Raw genomic sequence first — 24,057 nt, forward strand, 5'->3', positions numbered from 1 at the left:
CCCAGGAGAAGTTCAGTCCGTATTCGATGTGGGCGTTAGAACAATGCGAGGACCTTTCCTTAGTATAAGAGGACCGGAAAGAATGCATTTCTGGTGTACCAATTATCGTATACACGGAGTCAATGATATTGGGCAGGGACCTTTCCTTAGTGCAAGAGGACTAGGAAGAATGCACCTCTGGTGTACCAATTATCGTACGCATAGAGTCAATGATATTGGGCGAGGACCTTTCCTTAGTACAAGAGGACCGAGAAGAATGCAACTCTGATGTACCAATTATCGTAAGCACATAGTCAATGATATTGGGCCAGAAAATTCTCCATTTAAGTGAAGCCCAAATGCTGTCCCCGTCCAACACCTCTTGTTCCCTGCCTCAAATTTCTTATCTCCCTCTGTTTTTCCTCTGTTTCCTTTCTGTTCTTGAATTCTCAGTGAAAATCTTATCAGCGGAGAGAGAAAGTGTTCAACCATGAACACCTTAACTTCAACCTCTCTCTGCAACTTCCAATATCCTTTCACCGTTTCGAACCCGAGAAACGTTTCACCCTGCAATTCTCCGTTTCCCACCAAATTTTATTTCAGACTATATGCCAATGCCAATGAGCTGGATGCTCCGGCAGCAGTGGAGGAACCAAAGCCAGAGCTAGAAGAAGCCAAGCCACCGGAAGCCGGAAAGTCCTCCACTTTCTCTGCTGCTGCTGCTGGTTCTCCACTCGACAAGGACCTCAAAAAGGTTGGATTTTTATACCTTTTTTTGTTCATATGGGTGTCCTGAATTGCAATTTATAAAGACTTTGTAAATTTTATTGTGAATTGTGAAATTGGGTAGTGAAAACGGAATCATTATGTTAAGTGGGTTGTTGAGAGTGTGAATCCCGCAACGAGAAAAAGCTTATGCTCATATTCTAATGCGGTGTCAGAGCAGGCTATTCAGTACATATTTTTTCGTTTGAGTTGAAGAATGTAAAGTCACATGTCCGAAACTTAAAAAAAAAAGATACGGCATACAATTTCCGCTACTAATGACATCGAAGCCTTTTGCATAAAACCCCACACCTTATAGAGTCGAGTCACTGGCAATTTGCAAAAAGTTGTTTTAGAGTTAGTTTGTGTGCTTTAGTGAGCCTAATGTAGGCTAATGTATTGGATGAAACTTAAGCCAAAAATCAACATCGATTTCTACCCGGAAAAGCATTTCACTTGTATCTGACTACCAAAAACATGAACAAAGAAATAAACTAGTTGAAGAAGCTAATAGAATTGTATCGACGTCTCTTTAACATCAAATCTGTCATGAAAGTAATCTACATTGAGAATAGTCCGATTTCGGCTATGTTTCCAAACATAGTTTACCTAACCGGATGGATGTTGAGAGTATGAATCCCACGTCGGTAAAAGAAGGGACCTCGCATGTGAGTTGGTATGATCGCATCCTCAAACGCCCCAACTTTCTTCAACCGGATGGATTCCTTTTTGTTTAGCATATCCACCCCGTGTAGTGATAGATTGTTTTTCTCCGATAGAAAACTGTCATGTAATCAATTTCTCACAACGCTATGCTTCCATTTTTTGCAACAGGTGGTTCAGAAGACTGCTGCAACCTTTGCACCAAGGGCTTCGACAGCTTCCAAAAACCCCGCTGTGCCCGGTAGTACTCTCTACACTGTTTTTGAGGTTCAAGCCTATGCCTCCATGCTGCTAGGTGGATTTCTGTCCTTCAATCTCATCTTCCCATCGAACGAACCAGACATATGGAGGTTAATGGGAATGTGGTCCATTTGGATGTTTAGTAAGTTATCCCCCTCTAAATGTACCTCCAAAGTTTCCTCTTGTAGCAAAGATATAATGAACAAAGAATTTAACTTTCTAATTTTGCAGCAATTCCTTCACTGCGTGCACGAGACTGCTCGAAAAATGAGAAGGAAGCTCTAAACTATCTCTTCCTCCTCGTCCCGTTACTCAATGTTACAATCCCATTCTTTGTGAAGTCCTTTGCTGTCGTTTGGTCTGCTGATACTGTAGCCTTTTTCGCCATGTATGCGTGGAAGGTATGCGATCGCAGATTCAGATGTTTGAATTAGGCATTCCTTTTTATAATTTGTGATATTTCTCTGCTAATATAGCAAGTAACATACGTTCTGTTTCTACAGCTTGGGTGGCTAGAAAGAAAAGACTAGGAATTGAAGTTGCTTGATCGTTTCAAATCAATGGATAGGCACATGATTTATACCAAGTTTCTAGATGCTGATGGCTTGAAAGTACGACAAGAGCTTGTACGTTTACCCGAAAAAATGGTGCTTGCCTCACTTGCAGTCTGCAGGAGCCAAAACCATTGTCGATTTTTGGGAAATGTCGAGAGAAGGGATGCATTCGATCATGTTCAGGCGATCTTGTTTATATAGGATGAATATTGACAAGTGAAAATATAGTTGAACAAAGTAATGCAGTGATACATTTGTACATAAAAATACTGAATCGTTTCCCTGTTGTTCTTACTTCTATTCGTGATACCTTTTTTACTCTCCCTTGATTTCTCTTTAATTTCGTTCTACGTTTCTGGAATCTCAATGGTTACCGCATCAATTCGCTCCCTCATCCTCACTAGAAATGTGTTCCGCTTGAGTTCACGGTCAAAATCAAGATGAATTTGCTGTTTAAATAGAGAGACTCATAAATTTACCTCATCAACAACGAAAATCCATGGCTGAACTAACAAAATGCCCAATCAATGGAACCAAAATTTCAGTACAAAATTTGAATCATCATTGATTTGTTTGTTTTACAAAATTAGAACAAAAATTTCGGTAGTTGATTACATGAAGATCATTCTATACATAATCGTCATCGCTGTCATCATCGTATTCAGAACCTGAATCGTCGCTCCTTGGTTCTGTGAGCGTATTCATATCAAACGATGGCAATGATTCCATCTCCTCCATGTCAATGGTGTCGTAGTCCATCCGTTGTGCAAACTTTTCATCAGAGCAATTGAGAAGCCATCCAAGGGAGCATTTCAACGCTTTCTTCGAAACCATCTTATGTCTTGGTTTTATAGTCGATTCCAGACCATAAGTAAAGAATGCTGGGAAAGCAACCAAGTCATTCAAAGGCATTTGCATCTCTGTTTGAAAGAAATCAAAGCTGAGTTTCATGATGTCCAGATTCAAGGCAAGCAACTGGGGACACCCGACGATCATCTTCCTCACTTGCTCCAAGGAAAATCCACAATTCTTAAGGAAATCGACATGCTTCATCATAGGTCTATCACTGAGGCTAACAACTTGAGGCATCTTCTCAACAACTCTGCCAAAGTCCTCGGGATCCAAATCTATTACCGACTTGAGTGAACTTTGTTGACTGAGAAGCTTAGGCTTGAGATCAATTCCTATGATCTCAGGATACTGTGCCACTACAGAAGCAAGTGATTCTTCTCGAACACAAAACTCCAAAAGGGATTGAATATTCGGTTTCACCCTCTCCTCCAATCCAAACCCAACGATGTGAGGACGCTTCTCTATCAGTCTAGCCACACCTAGTCTAGGAATACCCAGCTTTTCGAGATACTCAACAAAAGGCTTGATCACCCTACCTACACGCATCCCTAAAATCTCGGGGTATCTAGTTAAAACTCCTCCAATCTCCCTTCTTGCAACCCCAATTCCAACTAAATAAGCCACCGAAGTGCTCATGGTCCCCTCAAGCTTGAATCCCAGCACTTCTGGGTATTTCTCAAGAACCCGAGGAATGTCATCCGGTTTGATATCCATTCCTTGAAGATACTTGACCACTGGTGAAAGGTCAATAACAACACTAGCATGCAGGACTTGTGGATATCTTCTCAAGAACTCTGTGAATGTGGATTTCCTAACACCCAACTTCCCAAGATAATCGAGCACAGGAATCATGTTTTTCTTCACACTACAGCCTAGAACAAGCGGATAGTTGTTAATGTCTTCGACTGTAAGTCCCAGATTGTGAAGAAAATCCACACGTTCCCTCATAACTTCGACTGTAACAGGAAGCTCCAATCCATCAAGCTCATCAGGGACAATACCAATTCCTCGCAAGAAATCATAAACCCGGGCACGAATTTCCATCCTTTCATTCTTCATCTCTAACAGACTAGGACGACTATATAAGGATGAAGAACCTCTATCTCTCCTACCTATACGACTGGTGTTTGTATTTGAAACCGATGAATCCTTATAACTGGTTGCTGACCTTCTACCAGAAACAGAATACTGACACCTTGTTATCAACCCTATCAATTTCTCTCGATTGCAAAGCGTGGATATAGAAGTGAATTGGGGCTTAGGAGATGTAAGTGCCGATAACTCTGAATGCACAAGCAAAAAGCTGGGTTTCGTAATACCAGTATAGCATCTGATCTTCATACTTCCAGATTCAAAACTACCAACCCGCCTGCGAAAAACGAAGGGCTCAACTCAAATACATAATAGTACCAATGCAGAGAACAACATGATAATCTTGATCATCAAGGCACATCTACTAATACAAGAAGATAATAACAGTGAGTTATCATGGGCAAAAATTACTCAAATCTACTAATCCAACATGATAATCTTTTTATTTTCTTACTTCGAATGACGGACTAACAAATAAGATTCTAAAAGACGTTAGGCGCTAGTCGGGCGGTGGGTTAGGGCTTAGCGCCTAGTCGGATTTAAGTAAATCTATTATATTTTATGTATATAAGTGTTTCTTTATATTTAAAATATATATAATTTTATTGTAAACTACAAAATAGAATAACATATATATTATGAAGTGCTGGAACATAATGAAAATATGGAGAATAAACATATAATGTGTGTTCATTTAAGTATTCAACACGTCTCTTACAATTTATTGAAAAAAATAAAACACAAATGAAAATTATCTATTTTTTGTCTAAATGAGTCGCAACCAACAGCCTAGGAGGTTTGGGCGGGCTAGGAGGGTCTGGGCGGACTAGGCCGGTCTGGGCAGCTAGACGGGCGCCTAGACGGTCTAGGCAGGTGTCTCAGCAAGTCTAGGCGTCATCTTAATTTTTAAACGTTTGTGCATTAATCAGAACGGTGCGCAGCTACCTAACAACTTTTAGAACAGAGCTCACAAATTATAATGAAATACAGCAACCAAAAGACGGTTCATTTTCATTTCTGAGACAAATTTCTACAAAAATACATAAAAGAATACAAATTTCATATCTTAGGCACCAAAGAAAACTTGGGTTCTACCATTTACATCCAAAAATACATAAACCGAAGAATTTAGCTTTTTTTTTCAGTAGGAAAAGCCGAACTGCAGAAAGTTTAGCTTCTTTCAAAAGCAGATAGTAAAAAGCCACTCAGTACACAAAGTTGCAGAGAAGGAAGAAGAGAAAACTCAATTATCCATTTATCGTATTATCTCCATTTCGTCGGTGAAATGCTCGTTAAATTGAACAAAGTTGCAGAGAAGAAGAAGAAGGAAGAAGCTGACCTGTTCGTGGAGTTGGCTCGGGCTGAGAATTGCTCAAGCTGCTTATCCAGAGAGCCGCTAGGATCAACCCATCAATGGCAGACAGCTCAGTCGAGCAGCAGATGGGCAAACACTCTCGTCTCCTCCTCCGGCTAAAGCTTAAACCTTTCGCAAGAGGATTTGGTCTTGGACTCTTTTGTGCCTTATCCCTCATAAAAGTGATTTTGGGCCTAAAAGTGGTTTTGGGCCTGCGGCAACCCAACAAAAAGTAAATTAAAGAACAAAGTTACTTGGCATTCCTCATGAAAGAATCAGAGACGGTAGAAGTTGCGGAAGGAGCGAGAAAATGGCAGGGCCTTCTTCGCTTACTATCTTCTTCTTCAGCTTGCTGTTCTTCTCTGCAGTATCTGAAGCTTCCAAATGCTCACTCAAAGGTAACAGGTCCTTCTTAATCTTTCATGAATTTACACAATTCGTGCTTCAAATCTCATTTTTTTCCATCAAAGAGTGTTAGTAGTTGTTTTCTTGATCATTGGTTTATGGTTAATGAGCGTTTGATTCATGATTAATGTCTCTAATGGTGTGTGATATTGTATTTTCTGGGAATTTTGAGACTGCCCATGTGGTGAAATCTTCCACTTTCTTATATCCTTCGGATTGTGGGTAATATGCTTGTTAATGATATAGATTAAGCTAATTAACTATTAATTGCTAGTGTATATGAGTTTGTTTGGAAGTGCATTTAGAATGGCTGAAAGCGTTTTTGGCGAAAAGGTTTTTGGACTCAAATCTTAATAAAAATGCAAGTAAATATTGAAAAAAACTTCAAGTGCTTTTGCAACCCAAAAGCATTTTCTTTAAAAGCGCTTTAAATCATTTTAAAAGCACTTCCAAACGAGCTCTATTTTAATGATTAATGAGCATTTGATTCATAATTAATGTCTCTAATGGTGTTTGGTTCTGTTTTCTTCCCTTCTTGAACTTGATGTTTTGGTTGTTTCCTGGGAATTTTGTGCTTGCCCACATGGTGAAATCTTCGACTCTCTTATATCCTTCGGGTTGTGGGTAATATGCTTAATAATGTTGTGGATTAAGCTAATTAATTAACTATTATATTGCTTAAAATGTATATGTTGGATGCAGGATTACCTCTAGTAAGAAATATAAGTGAGCTTCCACAGAATAACTATGGAAGGGCGGGTTTGGCACACACAACTGTTGCTGGTTCACTCTTGCACGGGTTGAAAGAGGTATATCCGTTCCACCATTCGCTTGAGAATTTATTGTTCTTGTGATCATAGTGGCTTAGAGGACTATAGTCTACACCATTTGATTTGCACAATGACCTCAAGCAAGATTTCACTGAAAGTTGTCCGATAATATACTCGTGTATATGTGCTGTCATCTTAAACCGTCTATATCTAAAACTTCTTGTCCTTCGACGTGCCTTGGACATTGTAGATCATACTTTGCGATGAACAAGTTATGAATTCAAGAATTTTTTTGGGGGGAGATGTATATGATAGAGTTATTGGGTTCACAGGCTGAGGTATGGCTACAAACATTTGCTCCAGGATCAGGCACACCAATACACAGGCATTCTTGTGAAGAAGTTTTTGTTGTCCTAAAGGGAAGTGGAACTCTTTACCTTGCACCGAGCTCGCACGAGAAGTTCCCTGGAAAGCCACAAGAGTTCTCTATCTTTGCAAATAGCACATTTCACATACCTGTGAACGATGCTCACCAGGTAAACCTAAGCATTCTACACTTAATATGTTTTATTTTTCTCCGATAGGCAATTCACAACTTACTCGTTGCTTTGCAGGTCCGGAATACAAATGAACATGAGGATTTGCAAGTGCTTGTCACCATATCTCGTCCGCCAGTTAAAGTGTATGCAATCCACCTTCTTTCATCTTCTATGTTTAATATCATCTATTACTTCTTCAACTTCAGTCCGATATCAAATAGAGCACCATGATATGCAGATGCAATTCTTTCGCGTTCTCATGCCAGGTTATTTGTTTCTTCTTTTTCGGATTGTAAAGAACGGTGAATGATACTTCCACCCTTGGTTTCAACATTCAGGTTCATATATGAGGACTGGTTCATGCCTCACACTGCTGCAAAGTTGAAGTACCCCTACTTTTGGGACGAAGAATGCCTCGAAGTTGAATCGCCGCCAAAGGATGAGCTATGATATCTTAGAAACGTCGCATAAAACCGTTGTAAATCATCTAATCTTGTTATCGTTCGCAAAAAGGCATGGAGTTTGTAGAGTTTAAAGTTTTCAGATACACACTGTATTTGTACTTTGTAGCAAAATCTCACAAATGTTAATTGGGATGATTGCAAGCGGGGTTCCGCAATTCGCAAAATGGCAAGTAATTGGGATGATAGACTGACGAAAGTTATGACACCCGTAGCGATTTCGAACGATAAAAAATTTCTGTTTACTGATACAAAGGTATAAGATACGAAGAGATGAGAACACAGTTACAGGAAGGACTCCTCTTGACCACAGATTACATAAGTTAGACAACAAATCGTCACTTCTTTTTAGTCATGCTTCGCCGTACAGCCTCCTTTTCTGCAACCAGAACACAAAACTCTGCGCCGAGCATTTCATGTATAGCAACATTTATAGAACTGCTCAAATCAACCGTCTCCATGATCACTTCTACGGTAATACTGAAGCCTAATGTAGACAATGCGCGGATAGCATTTGCAGTTCTGCATATGTTCTCTCTTGTCTGTTGCGGAGTGTAGTTTTTCTCCTGATCTTCGGGACTAATGGAACTTTTATCGGCTTTGGTATCATGTTGTTCAGACTTGTGATCCACTAGCATATCGTCGGTAACTTCAACATGTTCACCAACCCAGATGAAACCGTTGCAGCCAAGTATCAGGTCAATGCCATAGTTTTCTAGATGATGGAAGTGCTGCTTTCGTCGTTTCACTAGATAAGAAGGAACTGTGAGCAACTGACCCCTTCCAAGCTGCAAAGCAGGTTACAATCATTGTGAGAAATACTAACAAATAACGGATAATGCCTGAACAAAATGTTCAGAAGCATCCTTCTAAAAGTTAACGAATTATATAGAAGACAAACCTTTCCATACTTCTGACTTCTTGCTTGGAGATGTAAACCATCATGTTGGAAACCACGAACTTCAGCCTGGAAAAGGGAAAGTATTTGTAACAATGGATCAAGTCTTAATTTGTTCCTTTTTTCTATTCAATTAGGCCAGTAATACATGTTACATGACTTACACAAATGACATCATTCTCTTCAAAAATGCTGCGCATGTTGAGTTCATCCAGGGCAGTTCGGCGCCTCTAGCAATTGAAAGAGTGAAACTTAAATGAGGGATTGTAACGCAACATTTACAGTAGTGGAAAATCCAAATTGAATCTGAACATGTTTCTATTTCAAGAGTGGATGGCGGAAATACGTGACTTCTATTGAAAAGGGGTTCAAATTATCTAAATAAATAGAATATAACGAATCAAAGGGTTCTGTAGTGTTCAGATTGATAAACAAAAATTCAAACAAAGAAAATCTAGATCATCTAACAGATATATATACAGCTATATGAATCCATAGAACAGAATTCCACGCTCTGTGTCAAATATGTCCAACTGTAAAATTGGCATTCCCTTGTTCCATCTCACAGTTATCTTTTGTCACTAATCAACAAAACTGTAAACAGTGGACAATCTACTGAATGACGAACCAGTTAGCATTCTTCTTGAAAGTGTTTTACACCACTCCGACTCACTTATTTAGCAACACTATGAATTGCATATCTGGTAAAAGAAAGTTATCACTACTGATGCTTGCTGCCAACTTGGGCTAACAGTTATACCTGTATGCCGTCAGGTAAGTTCATCGAAGAAAGCATCAACACTGCATCATGGCTATAGTTTATCTCCACTCTCCAACGCTTCGGAGCAACCTAAACCATAATTTATCACAAGATCACAAAAAAGACTCATAAAACCAAATGTTTCTCAACAAAGAAAGCAAATCATCAATAATCGGACTTTTGATAAAATTAATCGAATTGTAGTTCAGCATTCCTGTTTTCACCTCAATAACACGCCCCACTATGATATCTCCAACCTCTGGTTTGTACCTTAATTTATTTTCAAAAATTCCATAAGCGCCAAATGATTAAAATTTCAACAAAAATTAACTAAAAACCAAAAAAATTAAACACTTAATTAGTAAGTACCTGGCCCTTAAAGAACGCACATAAACCAGCTTATTGACTCTCTCGACGACGCCGCAAACCGTCGCAACAACTTCCCCATTGACCTCAGAGGTCCCATGTCCCCTGAATTCACAAAAATCCGAGACACCCATAAATTATTTTACACTTGGATAAAAATTTGTAGAAAACCCAAGTCGAAAATCCCAAAATCAGAGCATTATAGAGAGAGAGAGAGAGAGAGAGAGAGAGAGAGAGAGACGTACTTGAGAAGGCCGTCTTCGTAGTTAACGGGGATGGAATCAGCGACGGTGACGGAAGCGTTGGAATTGGCCTTTGAAGCCAAAGACTCGAGCTTTTCGAGAGCTCTCTGCAGCCGGACCTTCTGGGTTTGGTTCAGCGAAAGCTGTAAATCTTTCATCTTTCTCGCTGTGGAAGAGACAGAGAGTGAAAGGAGAAAAACCCTGAACCCTAGCCTGAGTTCTTAGATCATTGCATGGATTTGGGAAGCAATGAATGGGGCTAACATTTTAAGGCCCATTTAAAAAATGATGAAAGTAAGCCCACATTAGAATGGGATCATTGGGCCTCGTTAGAAAGATTTTTCTTGAAATACGACCACTAGACTAAGTGTAATAATACAGTTAGTTAGAAACTTGAGAAATGATTCAACCAATTATATTATGAAAATTAATGTACCGGACCGTATTACCGACATCAAAAATTTTGCAGATCCCAAACTTGGAATCGTGATCTTAAGTAGAAGACCTAAACAACTATATAGATCACAGCAGAAAATATAGGGTCAAGATTCGAGTTCGTTTACTAACTTGTTATACTTGGGAATTTAGCATGCAACTTGAAAATTTGCCCTTTCGGCAAACAGGGAAAAAAAAAAATAATAATTGAAAATTGCCTTTTCTTTGTTCACATCATTGAAGAAACTTGACGTCCATGAATTTAATGTCAATTACACATGAAAAAAGAAAAAAAAATGCAAAAATTCGAGTTCAAATATTCTGCACTCAAAGTTTTTGGTGGCTTCTCTCTGCCCTATTTACTTGAGTAACAGGTGTTCTTTTTAACTTAATTTATATTTATTTATTTTATTAAAGAGATAAGTTGAAGAGTTAAACATTGTTGAGTGAACTTTAAATAAATAGCAAGATGTAAACAAATAAAATAGATCACAGAGAAACCACATAGATTTTTGAATGCAGAAGATTTGATCTCCAAAATTTCCATTAAAAATATATTTCCTTTTTTTTTAAACAAATGATATTTCCCTTTTAAAGAGGCAGAAAAATATGAAAGGTAATATAAAACTGCCTAAAATAATATCAAGAAAGTGAATCCATCAAGCAAGCATTAATAATTTTGGATAATATAATAGTATAATTGCCTTGCTATATTTTGTTACATGGGGTCGTACGTATAACCTAATTACCTAACCTTGTTACAAAAACCAAATCCCCCTCTTTCTCTTCCTCCGAGTAATCTTCTCTTCCTCACAATCCCACCGACCTGCCTCCTCCCCCCAAATTTTTGTTATATCAATCATTAACCTCTAACCTCTCCCCTAAACCTTCTCTCAACCAGCCTATGGCCACCACTCTCCCTGGTCCTCCTCTTCTTCCTTGATCCCCTCCACCACCTTTTTCTACCATCAAGGGCAGGATGGCCGTCTCATCGACATCTCATGGCCTCCTGTCTCTCCTCCTCCTCATCCTCATCCACCTTCTCATCTTCCTCCATTGCCCCACCCATGTTGCCGCCACCACAGGCATCCGGCTTGGCATCATCCGGAAACCTTCTCCGAATGTTGCCATCTTTCGAGAAGCACCAGCTTTCCAAAACATGGATGCCTGTGAGCATGCAGAGAAAATTCACATTGCCATGACACTAGACTCCAATTACCTAAGAGGCACCATGGCGGCCATGCTTTCAATACTGCAGCACTCGATGTGCCCAGGGATTGTCGAGTTCCACTTTCTCTGGGCACGGTTCGATCCCGAGGTGCTCTCCAACATCCAATCCACCTTCCCCTACCTCAACTTTAATGTCTACCGCTTCGATTCGAATAGGGTACGTGGGAAAATATCAAAGTCGATACGCCAAGCCTTGGACCAACCCTTAAACTATGCACGTATTTACCTAGCCGACATACTTCCAGTTGATGTGAAGAGGGTTCTATACCTAGACTCGGACCTCGTGGTTGTGGATGACGTGGCAAAGTTATGGAAGGTTGACTTGCAAGGCAAGGTATTGGCAGCGCCAGAATATTGCCATGCAAACTTCACCCAATATTTCACAAAATCGTTCTGGTCCGACGGTGAAATGTCCAAAACGTTTGAGGGCAGAAATCCTTGCTATTTCAACACAGGGGTGATGGTGGTGGACGTGGATAAATGGAGACAAGGTGAGTACACTAAGAAAATGGAGGAGTGGATGGTGTTGCAGAAGCAGAAGCGAATTTACCATTTGGGGTCTTTGCCGCCATTTTTGTTGGTTTTGGCTGGAGACATCACAGCCGTTCATCACAGGTGGAATCAACATGGACTCGGTGGGGACAATCTCGAAGGCAAGTGTAGGAGTTTGCATCCTGGCCCTATAAGCCTGTTGCATTGGAGTGGGAAGGGCAAACCCTGGTTGAGGTTAGATTCAAGAAAGCCCTGCACCGTTGATCATCTGTGGGCCCCCTATGATCTCTACCGTTCATCAGCTCATCATTTTGAAGAATGAGATGATGAGATCAATGGTGGGAAAAGCAAGAAGGTGAAAAATAGTTTTGGACTATGAAATTTGGGTCAGTGGGGATAAGGGAGTTTGATTAACTAGAAGAGCAAGAAGGTGAAAAAATGGTCAATGGGTAGGTTGCTATCCTTTTTCTTTTTACCCTTTGATTTTTATCTTAGACCAAGTAAAAAAAATAAAGGAAAAGTATAGAAAGGAAAGTAAAACTTTGGGGAGTAAACTAATTTGGGTTAAGGCTGGTTAATTGCAAGTAGGGCATATTTCGTACTTAGAGGAAACACATGGAGGAGGAAGAAGACCACATAATGTTATCAGCATAGCTTTTGACCGCCGGAAGATCCTCTTACCGGAGTTTTATGGCGGCCCTCAACAGTATTTGTTTAAATACGAAATTATGTCTCCAAATCCAGTTTAGTGTATAATTAAGTTTATTTAGCCTAACAATTTGTTGATACATTGTTGTTTTTTCATTTTTGGTATAGTTTTTCTTGTACTTCTTGTAGCATCTTATAGTTTGATGAGATGAAGCAATTGAGACTCCAAAATTACTTAAAAAACTAACTCTTTCTACCACCAAACAAGGTTACCAATGCCGAAATTTTGATGGAAGTCTCTTGGCAATTTCAAATTATCCAGTCTCGGATATCCCATCCACATCAATTTTCTGATTTTTTGTTACATATGATTCTTTTTCCTCGCGGTTTCAGAGACCCAATGGTCACACTGAACAGATTTAACCACACATTCTTATCGAGAAATTTAAAAAATTTCAATGTAGGTGACAAAATCACATAATGTTCTTAATTCAAATGTTATCATTTGAGTGGACAATCAAATTGACAAAACTAATTAATCAAATTAACATGTCATGCAAACATGAGTTTAGCTGAGTTCGTTATAGCAATGTACGTCACCCTCTGTGCTTAACTTTAAATCCTCTTCTTCATAATTTAGATAAAATTATTGTAATCAGTCTATCGTTTGTTAAAAAAAAAAAACATCAAATCAAACATGTCATACGCAACAATTTCTCCTAATTGAAAAAGTAATGAGTTATATAATCCACATTATTCTCCCAATTTATCATCCTATTTTGCTCATCGCCAAACTCCTTTTAATAAAAACTTTAATTGCAAATGCTGCTCTTTACATGTACAAATTTACTTTTTTTTCTTCTTCTTAATTACATGTATAAAACTACTTTAAAAAGCTAAAGTGCATAATAACCAGTACAGTACATAGTTTTGACAATAGCCACCTTTAGGAAGCTCTTTGCAACTACCTAATAGTCTCAGTAATTGTAAACTTGCAACTCCGACGAGCCACCGCGCCAACCGCCACATGACATATTTCTCGGGCTAAGACTTCCTCGGCTCAATGCCATAGTTCCTCCTCATAGCTTCCTTTCTGCTCTGAATAAACGCTTCTAATTTTTCGTTTATGTTTGGAGCAATGTGAAAAAGTGGCCTTACGCGCCGCCTTAACGCAATCTTTGATCCTTTATCATCATCTTCTATCTCCATTGCTAGTGTCAACTTTTCGCCACCCATTACACCCTTTCCTTTCTTCATACTATTTTTCTCCTTATCTGGTTTCGGTACATCTTTAATGCTCAAAACCTTCGTCAGGTTGCCCTTGTGTTCGAAAACATTGGCCTTCACTGGATCACCTAACTTGTCAATATGCGTCCACGATTCAAAGCCATCGGTTTGCTTGTAGTGAACTTGAATCTGAAGACCAGAATCCTTCTCCGGCGTCTGGCTACCCTCATGAAGGTCCATTGTCTCAACCCCATTAGGGTTAGCAGCTGGAATCATAGGCTGTTCGTCTTGATCAGGCATCGGATGGCCTAACATTACTTGCTTAACAAGGAGTCTACCGACCAGGCTATTCACAATGAAGGTGAAGATCCTGTGGCAAATGCCAGTAGGCTCGGTGCGGTTGAGCTTCTCCTGCATTGCTTAATTTCGAATGAGAAGCTAGATTTAAAGACGAGCTCCGACGGAGGCTGGGGATGAAGGTTTAGATGGAGTGTTTGGGGATGAAGATTATTTATGTGCACCGAACAAACTGCAAAGTCATTTGGATGTGTGATTCCATGCTTGGAAATGTGGTAATGAAAAGTAGGAAAGAAAGAATGTTATAACTTTTATGGAAGAACTAATACTAGTTTTGTCTTGTAATCCAACCCAAAGGGTGAAGATAAGACAAACTTTATCTCACTAAGCGGGGTTCAACTGTATGAGTCCTAAAATATCCTTACACTGGTTTTATGTCAAGTATTCTGTTAGCTCAAATTGGGGGAAGATAAGATAATATGTTAAATTCCTTTGATAGGACTTTGGTACGAAGCAAAAGCAACTTGCAAGAATATCATAGGGAAATTCATATGATACCATGCATTTGGAGAGAGCTAGAATTTTACTTTGCTTGCAATCACTTTTATTCCAAAACAGCAACCCCTCTTGATTTTTACACACTTCAGGATGAGTTTTGGCTCTTTCACGTTCGGCTGGCGTAATCGGGAACTTGAAAGAATCAACCCAACCAGAGTGTTAATAAACTTGAATGGACGTCATCGGAATCTCATGTGCACCGGCAAATACTGGGATAAACACTTACAATACTCCGCCGTAGTATTTGACATTGAACTTTAGAGCCCAAAACGAAGTGCATGCCTGAACATCTATATAATGTCTTGTATAATTAATTTTTAGGAATCATATAAATGAAATGAGACATAGACGGAGCCACTATAAAAAATTTCGAGTGTTACCAAGAAAACCAAGCTCATATTGGTCATGGGTCGAGGATGAAATTGAACTCTATGATATCTCCCATAACCCACAAACATATGGGAAAGATCCGACATGGAGGTCTCACGCCTTCGTGTCGATGTGAATTTCGACTAGCATGTTATTCATACAATTACTTTTAAATATTGTTTTTATTTTTTTATTTATTTTTTAATATAGTGATGTGTTTACACAAAGGAGGTAGGGGACTTGGCTAAGCCACACATTGCCATAATAACTTCGTCCAAATTCACCTTTGATAAGAATCGAATCTAACACAACTCATTTACAGTGAAAAACAATACCCATAATCTATTGGGCGATGACCGTTTTAATCGGAAAGGGATCCTCTCCGAATCCCTTCTTCCTAATCCACTAAGTCCGAGGATCCGGACCATTGAAATTTGATACAAGGACTACAAATAAGGGCCCACTTTAAAAGATATAATAACTTTAGCTGTTGGATCAAATTTTAATGGCACAGATCTCCGGACTTGATTGACTAGGAGGAAGGGATCCGGAGAGGATCCCTTTCCGTTTTAATCGGAAAGATCACTACTGATGTTCGTCCCTGCTTGACACGTGGGCTTGCTCAATGTTGGGTCTATAACAAAGTATTGGGCCAATAATCCATACTTTATTTTGGGGCCATATCCATAGTTGAAGCCCAAACACCAAGCAAGACATTGACCACCCACCTCACTGATTCGAACTACACTTCAAGCGCACGTTAACGTCCCTAAATTTCCAGTTTCTCACTCTACTCCAACCCCTCTCTCTCTCTTCCAAATTTTCTGGTAAATCCCAATCCCTCTGCTTTCCCAATTTTTCCTCCATGAATTTCTTCAAATCCGTATTCTCCGACGACCCAGATCCCCCAAACCCCGAATCCGAAACCGGGTCTCCCAACAACCCAGAACAAGAACACCCAGATCCGAAGTCCCCACCGACACAACCCAATCCCAACCCGACCGGCAACACCGGCGGGTGGATGTTCGGCGATCTGATCAAGACGCTATCGACCAGATCCGAGTCGGTGATCGAGACCTACCGCCGCGACCTGCAAGAATTCGGGTTGGGTCTGAAGAAAGAGATCGAGGTGGCTCAGGGGTCGTTGGAGACGGTGGGGCACGTCATCGATGAGTTCGGGAACACAGTGCTGCAAGGGACGGCCCAGATCCTCGCCGGCGACGAATCGGATTCCTCCGACGCCAAAGACCAAAGCTTTAGCTCTCAGCAGAGCATGAATTCGAAAAGGTACAGTAGGTTTGACGCTCAGGTGCGTGCGATTCAGGGTGACGCTAGCACTTACTGTGAGGAGCCTGAGGATTTGGATGATTACGGAAAATGGCAATCTGGGTTCGACTTGGAGGAGAAAGGTGAAGAAATCGAGAGGCTTTTAGAAGAAAACGGACCTATGGAGGGGATTTACAAAAGCGTTGTTCCGAACAGCGTTAATCACGAAAGCTTTTGGTGTAGGTACTTTTATAGGGTTTATAAGCTGAGGCAGGCTGAGGATGTGAGAGTGAATCTCGTTAAGCGGGCGATTTCGATCGAGGAGGATGAGGAGTTGAGTTGGGATGTTGATGATGATGAGTATGATGACAATGTGAACAATGTGGTGTTGAAAGCGAATTCGGTGAAAAGTACTGCAGTGGCTGCTGAAAGTTCTGGCAAAGATGGGAAAGTTGAGGACTTGAAGGTTGGGAATGAGGTTGGAGAGAAGAGTTCCAATAATGGGGGAGAAGGGAGCTGTGTTGTTGAAGAGGCGAATGTGGCGTCGAAGAAGGATGATTTAGCTGCGAATAGTGAATTGGTCGGCAAAGGTTGTGAGCAGAAGGTTGATAAGGAAGAGAGTAGTTCCGTTGGGGAATCTCAAATTGTTGAGAAGAAGGGTAATGATGTGGAGTTGAGTGGTGATAAGGGGTCTGAAAAGAAAATGCAAGTAGAAGGGGATTCCGGGAAGAAAGATTTGCCATCGAAATTGGAGGAGAAAGGGGCAGTTGAAGGGAAGAAGAACATAGCTGCCGCTAAAGGCACTGTTGTTGAAGAAGCGAATGTGGCGTCGAAGAAGGATGATTTAGCTGCGAATAGCGAACTGGTCAGCAAAGTTTCTGATCAGAAGGTTGTTAAGGAAGAGAGTAGCTCTGTTGGGGAATCTCAAATTGTTGAAAAGAAGGGTAATGATGTGGAGTTGAGTGGTGGTAAGGAGTCCGAAAAGAAAATGCAGGTAGAAAGGGATTCCGCGAAGAAAGACGGGCCATCAAAATTGGAGGAGAAAGCGGTAGTGGAAGGGAAGAAGAATGGGGTTGCTGAATCCGGTAAAGGCAATGACGTTCCGGCGGTTTCAATCAGGTCCTCGACGCCGGAGGAAGAAGACCTTGGATGGGATGAGATTGAGGATCTTAGCAGCATTGATGATAAAGAAGTTGGCCATGGTGGTGGAAGTGGAAGTCCTACTAACAAAGCCGAGCTCCGAAAGCGGCTCAGTACTGCTGCTGCTGAAGAAGAAGAAGATTTAAGCTGGGATATTGAGGATGATGATGATGTACCAGCTCAAGCTTGAGTAGCAAGTAAATTAGAGGGTTCATGGTTCTTAAATTTAGTGCACGAAATTATTATGTACTCCCCCAATTTGTTCTTGGAAGTGTGATATATGTAAAGGGGGATTCTTTTAAAAAAAATCCCTGTTATTTTATCAGTTGGTTTAAAATGCAAATAGATTCCTTTATATCTGTAATTTGTGATGTTAAATCAGCCAGCCTTGTCTATAAAAGTATTCAATTTCATTAATTTGTGGATTTTTACCATTACTTAGCAAAATCTTAAGATGATGTTGGATAATAACTCGGGGTAGGAGTGTCTAACTACATCGGTCATAGTGCAGAAACATGAGACTTTCTGTGTTTCGGTGCCACCTGCTCACTCTTATTCCACCCGATATGAGAGATGCTCTAATCAGAAGTCCTCTAGCAAACATCATCAACCAAAAGCACGAGACTCCTTGCGTTGCAGCCGCACCCCCTTACTCATGTTCCATCCAATGTGAGAGATGCTCTAATCAGAATTTCTTCGACAAACATCATCAACCAAAAGAATGAGACTTCTTGCGTTTCGGTCTCACCTACTCACTCTTGTTCCACCCGGTATGAGAGATGCTCTAATCGGAAGTCCTCTAACAAACATCATCAACCAAAAGCACGAGACTTTCTGTGTTTCAGTCCCCCCTCCTCACTCTTGTTCCACCTGGTATGAGAGATGCTCTAATCAGAAGTTCTCCGACAAACATCATCAACCAAAAGCACGAGACTTCTTGTGTTTCAGCCGCACCCCCTCACTCATGTTCCATCCAATGTGAGAGATGCTCTAATAAGAAGTTCTTCGACAAACATCATCAACCAAAAGAATGAGACTTCTTGCATTTCGGTCTCACCTGCTCACTCTTGTTCCACCTGGTATGAGAGATGCTCTAATCAGAAGTCCTCTAACAAACATCATCAACCAAAAGCATGAGACTTCCTGTATTTCGGTCCCCCCTCCTCACTCTTGTTCCACCCGGTGTGGGAGATGCTTTAGTCAGGAGTTCTCCGACAAACATCATCAACCAAAAGCACGAGACTTCTTGCGTTTCGGTCTCACCTGCTCACTCTTGTTCCACCCGGTGTGAGAGATGCTCTAATCAGAAGTTCTCCGACAAACATCATCATTTAAAGACAAACACGTCCGTAGAAGATCAGGAGGTTTCCCGAACCACAGACACTCCGAATCACGTGCTAGATCTATTTATGAAGCGCGGTTTTCACGTTTTGAATGTGAATTACATGCAGTTCCCTCTCATCCAAAAGAAAGTCTGTTGATAAGTCAATGATATCAAGATGCCTGATATCTTGGCTTAGAATAGGAAACAAAGTCTGTAATTGATATGTACAAAATCTTCCTTTTTTGTATAGCTAGATTGTAGGCTAGGTTAATTCTCTTCCAAGAGAATGAGTCTGTGTATAAAGCCTTTGGTATCTTTTTTGAATCAATTCAATATAGTTGAATATATTTTTACATGGTATCAAGAGCTAGGCCAAAACCCTAGTTCTTTTTTTCTGCTGTTGTTTCTCTTTGCCGTTGTTCATCACAAGCAGCGTGTTTTTTCCATTGATCATTAGCCATGGCCGATGATCGAACTTCGAGCGAAAGCAAGCCTGATGCTTCCAATCCACTGTTCATTCATCATTCAGACCACCCAGCTATGGTGCTGGTCTCGAAACCCCTTAATGGGGACAACTATTCCACCTGGTCCCGAGCCATGAAGATTTCCTTGAGTGCTAAAAACAAGATTGGTTTTGTTGATGGCACTGTTCCACAACCATCAGCAAAAACCCAGCCGAACGATCATGCTGCATGGAAGAGATGCAACGACATGATTGTTGCCTGGATCATCAACTCAATCGATTCAGATATTTCAGACAGCATCCTCTACATGACTAGCGCTCATGAGATTTGGGACAAATTGGAAGAACGCTACTCCCAAAGTAATGCCCCTCGGATTTTTCAATTGCAGTGGGATATTTCGTGTCTTTCTCAAGATCAACTCTCTATTGCAGCCTACTATACCAAGTTGAAGAGTCTGTGGGACGAGTTGTCTTCCTACAGTGATTCATCCTCATGCACATGCGGTGCTCAAAATGAAAGGAACAGGTTGATGCAGTTCCTTATGGGACTCAATGATTCATATAGTGCTGTTCGAGGACAAATCCTCTTGATGAATCCCTTGCCTACTGTACGTCAAGCTTACTCCTCAATCTCACAGGAGGAGAAACAGCGCTCTTTGACCCTTTCTCGCACCACCACTGCAACGGCAGCCATGGCAGTTCGCCAGGGCCACCATTCAAAGTCCTCAGGTTCTTCCACTCGCAAACCCATGCATTGTACGCACTGCGATCAAGATTACCACACTATTGATACTTGTTACCAGTTGCATGGATACCCACCTGGGCATCGTCTTCATAAGACCAACAAATTTAATCCCCGTGGTGGGAATCGCTCCAAGCGAGACACCGGCTCTTCGTCAGCTAACATAGTTTCCTCTGAAGGACCTTCTGTGCAAGAAATGCAGTCCGTGATGTCAGGTTTATCAGATTCTCAATTTCAACAAATTTTCAGTATTATGAATGGCAAAGATGCATCTGCTGCCCCTCAAGCCAATGCTACCACCACTACCAAAGGTTTGTCAAAAAATCCTTCGCATCTCCATCGATGGATTATCGATAGTGGTGCGACGGACCATATCACCTCCTCACCGAAACTGCTCACTAATAGTGTGAAAAATTCTAATATGCTGCCAGTTTTATTGCCAAGTGGAGAACAAGCATCTATTGTAGCAACTGGAGATTTACCTTTGAGTTCTACTTTTTTACTACGAGATGTGTTGTGTGTGCCTACTTTTAATGTAGATTTGATGTCAGTGAGTCGAATTACTGGAGGATTAAATTGTTCCGTCACCTTTTTTCCCACTTGGTGTATTTTGCAGGACCTGACCACGAAGAGGACGATTGGTTTGGGTAAGCAACGGGGAGGACTCTACTATTTGGTGGCGTTGGCTCCTATTCAAGATGGCACCTCAAGGCGTTTCTGCAACATGGTTCTATCACCTACAGAGTTGTGGCATCGACGTTTAGGTCATTTGTCATCATCTAGATTAGATTTTATGTCCAAAAACATGTTACATTTTCCTTTTCAGTCTAATAATGCTTGCGATGTTTGTCCATTAGCCAAGCAAAGTCGTTTACCTTTTGGTGTTAGTACCATTTCAACCAAGAAACCTTTTGATTTGATTCATTGTGACATTTGGGGTCCTTATAAAATTGCCTCTACTTGTGGAGCCAAATATTTTTTGACCATAGTAGATGATTATTCTCGTTTCACATGGATCTTTCTTATGCATCACAAAAATGAGACCCAACACCTCCTTAAGAATTTTTTCTCTTATGTTCGTACTCAATTTAATACACTTGTTTGTCAAATCCGTGTGGACAATGGAGGTGAATTTTTCTCCCTTCGTGATTTTTTCCAAGACCACGGTGTCATATACCAATACTCTTGCGTTTATACGCCCCAACAAAATGGGGTTGTAGAACGCAAGCATCGTCACATCCTTGAAACAGCCCGTAGTTTGCGTTTCCAAGCCAACCTACCACTTCGTTTTTGGGGTGAATGTGTGCTCACAGCAATTCACCTTATTAATCGTCTCCCTACCAAAATTCTTTCCAACACTACACCTTTTGAACGTCTCTATTCCAAATCCCCTACCTATTCCCACTTACAAGTCTTTGGATGTCTTGCATATGCCACAAATACTCACATTTCTCATAAGTTTGCTCCCCGTGCTCATAAGTGTGTTTTTCTAGGGTATCCTGTTGGCCAAAAAGCCTATAAACTCTACGACCTCACCACCCATAAGTTTTTTACCAGCCGTGATGTCATTTTCCACGAGCATTTTTTCCCTTACCAACATCACTCCATCTCTGATGACCAGCTTCCCAGACCTGTCTTACCTCAACCCCTTCTTGACTACACTGATCCCTCCGCATCCCCTTCCGCACCCATTCTTTCTCCCGTGTCACCTGTTGAGTCTTTTCCTCCCGCATCCGATGCTACATCTCTCTCTGTCCCTGCTCCTGCCATATCAGCGCTCCCAGCGCCCGTGCCTCCAGAACCTTCCGAGCCCTCTGCACCCGTGCTTCGCCGCTCTGATCGTCGCTCAGCTCCTCCAGCTCGCTTCAGTGATTATGTTTGCCCTACTTGGCCTTCTACCCAACCAATCGATTCATCCTCTTCGTCGACAGGTCCTCCCACCGGTACAAGGTATCCTCTTGCTAATTTTCTCACTTATCATCGTTTCTCACCTCAACAACAATCTTTCCTTGCTTCTATCAGTCAGCAGGTAGAACCTCACACTTATGCTCAGGCTGCCCTTCATTCCCATTGGCAAGCTGCCATGGACTCTGAACTGCGTGCTTTGGAAGCCACTAATACTTGGACACTCACTCCTCTCCCTGCCGGCAAAGCTCCCATTGGTTGTCGTTGGGTGTATAAGATCAAACATCGTTCTGATGGTTCTATTGAACGTTATAAGGCTCGCCTCGTCGCCAAGGGTTACACTCAACTTGAAGGTGTTGATTATCACGATACCTTTTCCCCTACTGCTAAGATGGTCACTGTTCGTTGTTTATTAGCCCTTGCTGCTGCCCGAGACTGGTCTCTCCACCAACTCGATGTCCATAACGCTTTTCTTCATGGTGATCTTCATGAAGAAATCTATATGACCCTTCCTCCTGGTCTTCGGCGACAGGGGGAGAATATCGTATGTCGCCTTAATAAATCCTTTTATGGCTTGAAGCAAGCTTCCCGGCAATGGTTTGCAAAGTTTTCAGAAGCAATCAAATCCGCTGGTTATATTCAATCAAAGGCAGATTATTCCTTATTTACGAGGCAGCAAGGGCAATCCTTTACAGCTCTCCTGATCTATGTTGACGATATTTTGATCACTGGCAACGATCCTGAAGGAATTAATGCTCTTAAAAGATTTCTTCATGGTCACTTCAAAATCAAGGATCTTGGTAACTTGAAGTACTTTCTGGGAATAGAGGTTTCACAGTCAAAGAAAGGGATCTTTATTTCTCAGCGAAAATACGCTTTAGAAATTTTGAAAGATAGTGGTCTTTTGGGAGCTCGCCCAGTGGAGTTTCCTATGGAGCAGAATGTTAAACTTTCTAACACTGGTGTGTTGCTTAAAGATCTGGCAAAGTATAGAAGGTTGGTTGGTCGATTGATCTATTTAACTATTACAAGGCCGGACATCACTTATCCCGTGCATGTGTTAAGTCGATTCATGCATGAACCACGACAACCGCATATGGAAGCAGCCCTCCGAATTCTGAAATACTTGAAGAGTACGCCTGGACAAGGTTTGTTTTTCTCTTCTCAAAACAACTTAAACTTAAGCGCATATTGTGATTCAGACTGGGCGGGATGTCCTACGACACGAAGGTCAACTACAGGTTATTGCGTCTTTTTGGGCTCTTCGTTGATCTCTTGGAGATCAAAGAGACAAAAGACCGTTTCTTTATCATCAGCAGAGGCCGAATATAGAGCCATGACTGGAACTTGTTGTGAACTGTCATGGCTTCGATATCTTCTGAGGGATTTAGGTTTGCTTCATCCAAAATCGGCCTTGCTACATTGTGACAACAAAGCGGCGCTCCATATAGCTGCTAATCCAGTTTTTCATGAACGAACTAGACATATAGAGATTGATTGTCACTTTGTTCGAGACAAGATACAAGATGGATCAGTCGTCACAAGATACATTCCCTCTTCAAACCAGCTTGCAGATGTATTCACAAAGGCATTAGGAAAGGAGGCTTTCTCATCCATCATACGCAAGTTGGGAGTTCTCGACGTACACTCTCCAACTTGAGGGGGAGTGTTGAGAAGTCAATGATATCAAGATGCCTGATATCTTGGCTTAGAATAGGAAACAAAGTCTGTAATTGATATGTACAAAATCTTCCTTTTTTGTATAGCTAGATTGTAGGCTAGGTTAATTCTCTTCCAAGAGAATGAGTCTGTGTATAAAGCCTTTGGTATCCTTTTTGAATCAATTCAATATAGTTGAATATATTTTTACAAAGTCTCTTGCATTTGCATATGCTTGTAGCTTTTATACGCCTAACGCCCCTTCTTCAGTTCCTGTAAAAGAAAGTCTCACGTTTTGGTTTCAATGTAATGGCTCTGAATTCGTACGAGACTTAAAACTTGAGTGGTTTAGTGCATTAATC

At 41.0% G+C, this 24,057-nt stretch overlaps 6 protein-coding genes across 7 annotated transcripts; 4 read left to right on the top strand and 2 right to left on the bottom strand.

Moving 5' to 3' along the window:
- The first annotated feature begins 364 nt into the window (after positions 1-364).
- LOC137743371 (protein RESISTANCE TO PHYTOPHTHORA 1, chloroplastic-like) lies at positions 365-2,519 on the top strand. The gene is made up of 4 exons (XM_068483255.1): positions 365-733; positions 1,579-1,789; positions 1,879-2,048; positions 2,151-2,519. The coding sequence occupies exons 1-4, from the start codon at positions 470-472 to the stop codon at positions 2,175-2,177; spliced, it is 672 nt and encodes a 223-aa protein (XP_068339356.1). The 5' UTR covers positions 365-469; the 3' UTR covers positions 2,178-2,519.
- Positions 2,520-2,727: 208 nt separating this feature from the next.
- LOC137743598 (transcription termination factor MTERF4, chloroplastic-like) lies at positions 2,728-5,622 on the bottom strand. Its single transcript, XM_068483524.1, has 2 exons — positions 5,485-5,622; positions 2,728-4,422 (listed from the first exon to the last, which is right to left on the bottom strand). The coding sequence occupies exon 2, from the start codon at positions 4,392-4,394 to the stop codon at positions 2,829-2,831; it is 1,566 nt and encodes a 521-aa protein (XP_068339625.1). The 5' UTR covers positions 4,395-4,422; positions 5,485-5,622; the 3' UTR covers positions 2,728-2,828.
- A 143-nt stretch (positions 5,623-5,765) lies between these two features.
- Positions 5,766-7,858, top strand: LOC137742363 (auxin-binding protein T85-like). Of its 2 annotated transcripts, none has more exons than XM_068482214.1 (5): positions 5,766-5,904; positions 6,607-6,713; positions 7,007-7,210; positions 7,289-7,356; positions 7,552-7,858. In XM_068482214.1, the coding sequence occupies exons 1-5, from the start codon at positions 5,766-5,768 to the stop codon at positions 7,661-7,663; spliced, it is 630 nt and encodes a 209-aa protein (XP_068338315.1). In that variant the 3' UTR covers positions 7,664-7,858. The 2 variants fall into 2 exon arrangements, with proteins under 2 accessions (XP_068338315.1, XP_068338313.1); XM_068482212.1 differs by having other exon boundaries at positions 5,775-5,897.
- Positions 7,859-7,860: 2 nt separating this feature from the next.
- Positions 7,861-10,158, bottom strand: LOC137742362 (exosome complex component RRP4 homolog). Its single transcript, XM_068482211.1, has 7 exons — positions 9,944-10,158; positions 9,702-9,803; positions 9,557-9,602; positions 9,333-9,422; positions 8,737-8,802; positions 8,576-8,641; positions 7,861-8,462 (listed from the first exon to the last, which is right to left on the bottom strand). Exons 1-7 carry the CDS (start codon positions 10,096-10,098, stop codon positions 8,013-8,015), a joined length of 975 nt encoding a protein of 324 aa, XP_068338312.1. The 5' UTR covers positions 10,099-10,158; the 3' UTR covers positions 7,861-8,012.
- A 1,113-nt stretch (positions 10,159-11,271) lies between these two features.
- Positions 11,272-12,997, top strand: LOC137743735 (probable galacturonosyltransferase-like 4). The gene has a single exon (XM_068483680.1). The coding sequence runs from the start codon at positions 11,355-11,357 to the stop codon at positions 12,417-12,419; it is 1,065 nt and encodes a 354-aa protein (XP_068339781.1). The 5' UTR covers positions 11,272-11,354; the 3' UTR covers positions 12,420-12,997.
- A 2,963-nt stretch (positions 12,998-15,960) lies between these two features.
- LOC137741997 (uncharacterized) lies at positions 15,961-18,019 on the top strand. Its single transcript, XM_068481722.1, has one exon. The coding sequence runs from the start codon at positions 16,062-16,064 to the stop codon at positions 17,790-17,792; it is 1,731 nt and encodes a 576-aa protein (XP_068337823.1). The 5' UTR covers positions 15,961-16,061; the 3' UTR covers positions 17,793-18,019.
- The last annotated feature ends 6,038 nt before the right edge of the window (positions 18,020-24,057 follow it).

Source organism: Pyrus communis, chromosome 8, assembly GCF_963583255.1.
Source record: "Pyrus communis chromosome 8, drPyrComm1.1, whole genome shotgun sequence".
Classification (NCBI taxonomy): Eukaryota; Viridiplantae; Streptophyta; class Magnoliopsida; order Rosales; family Rosaceae; genus Pyrus; species Pyrus communis.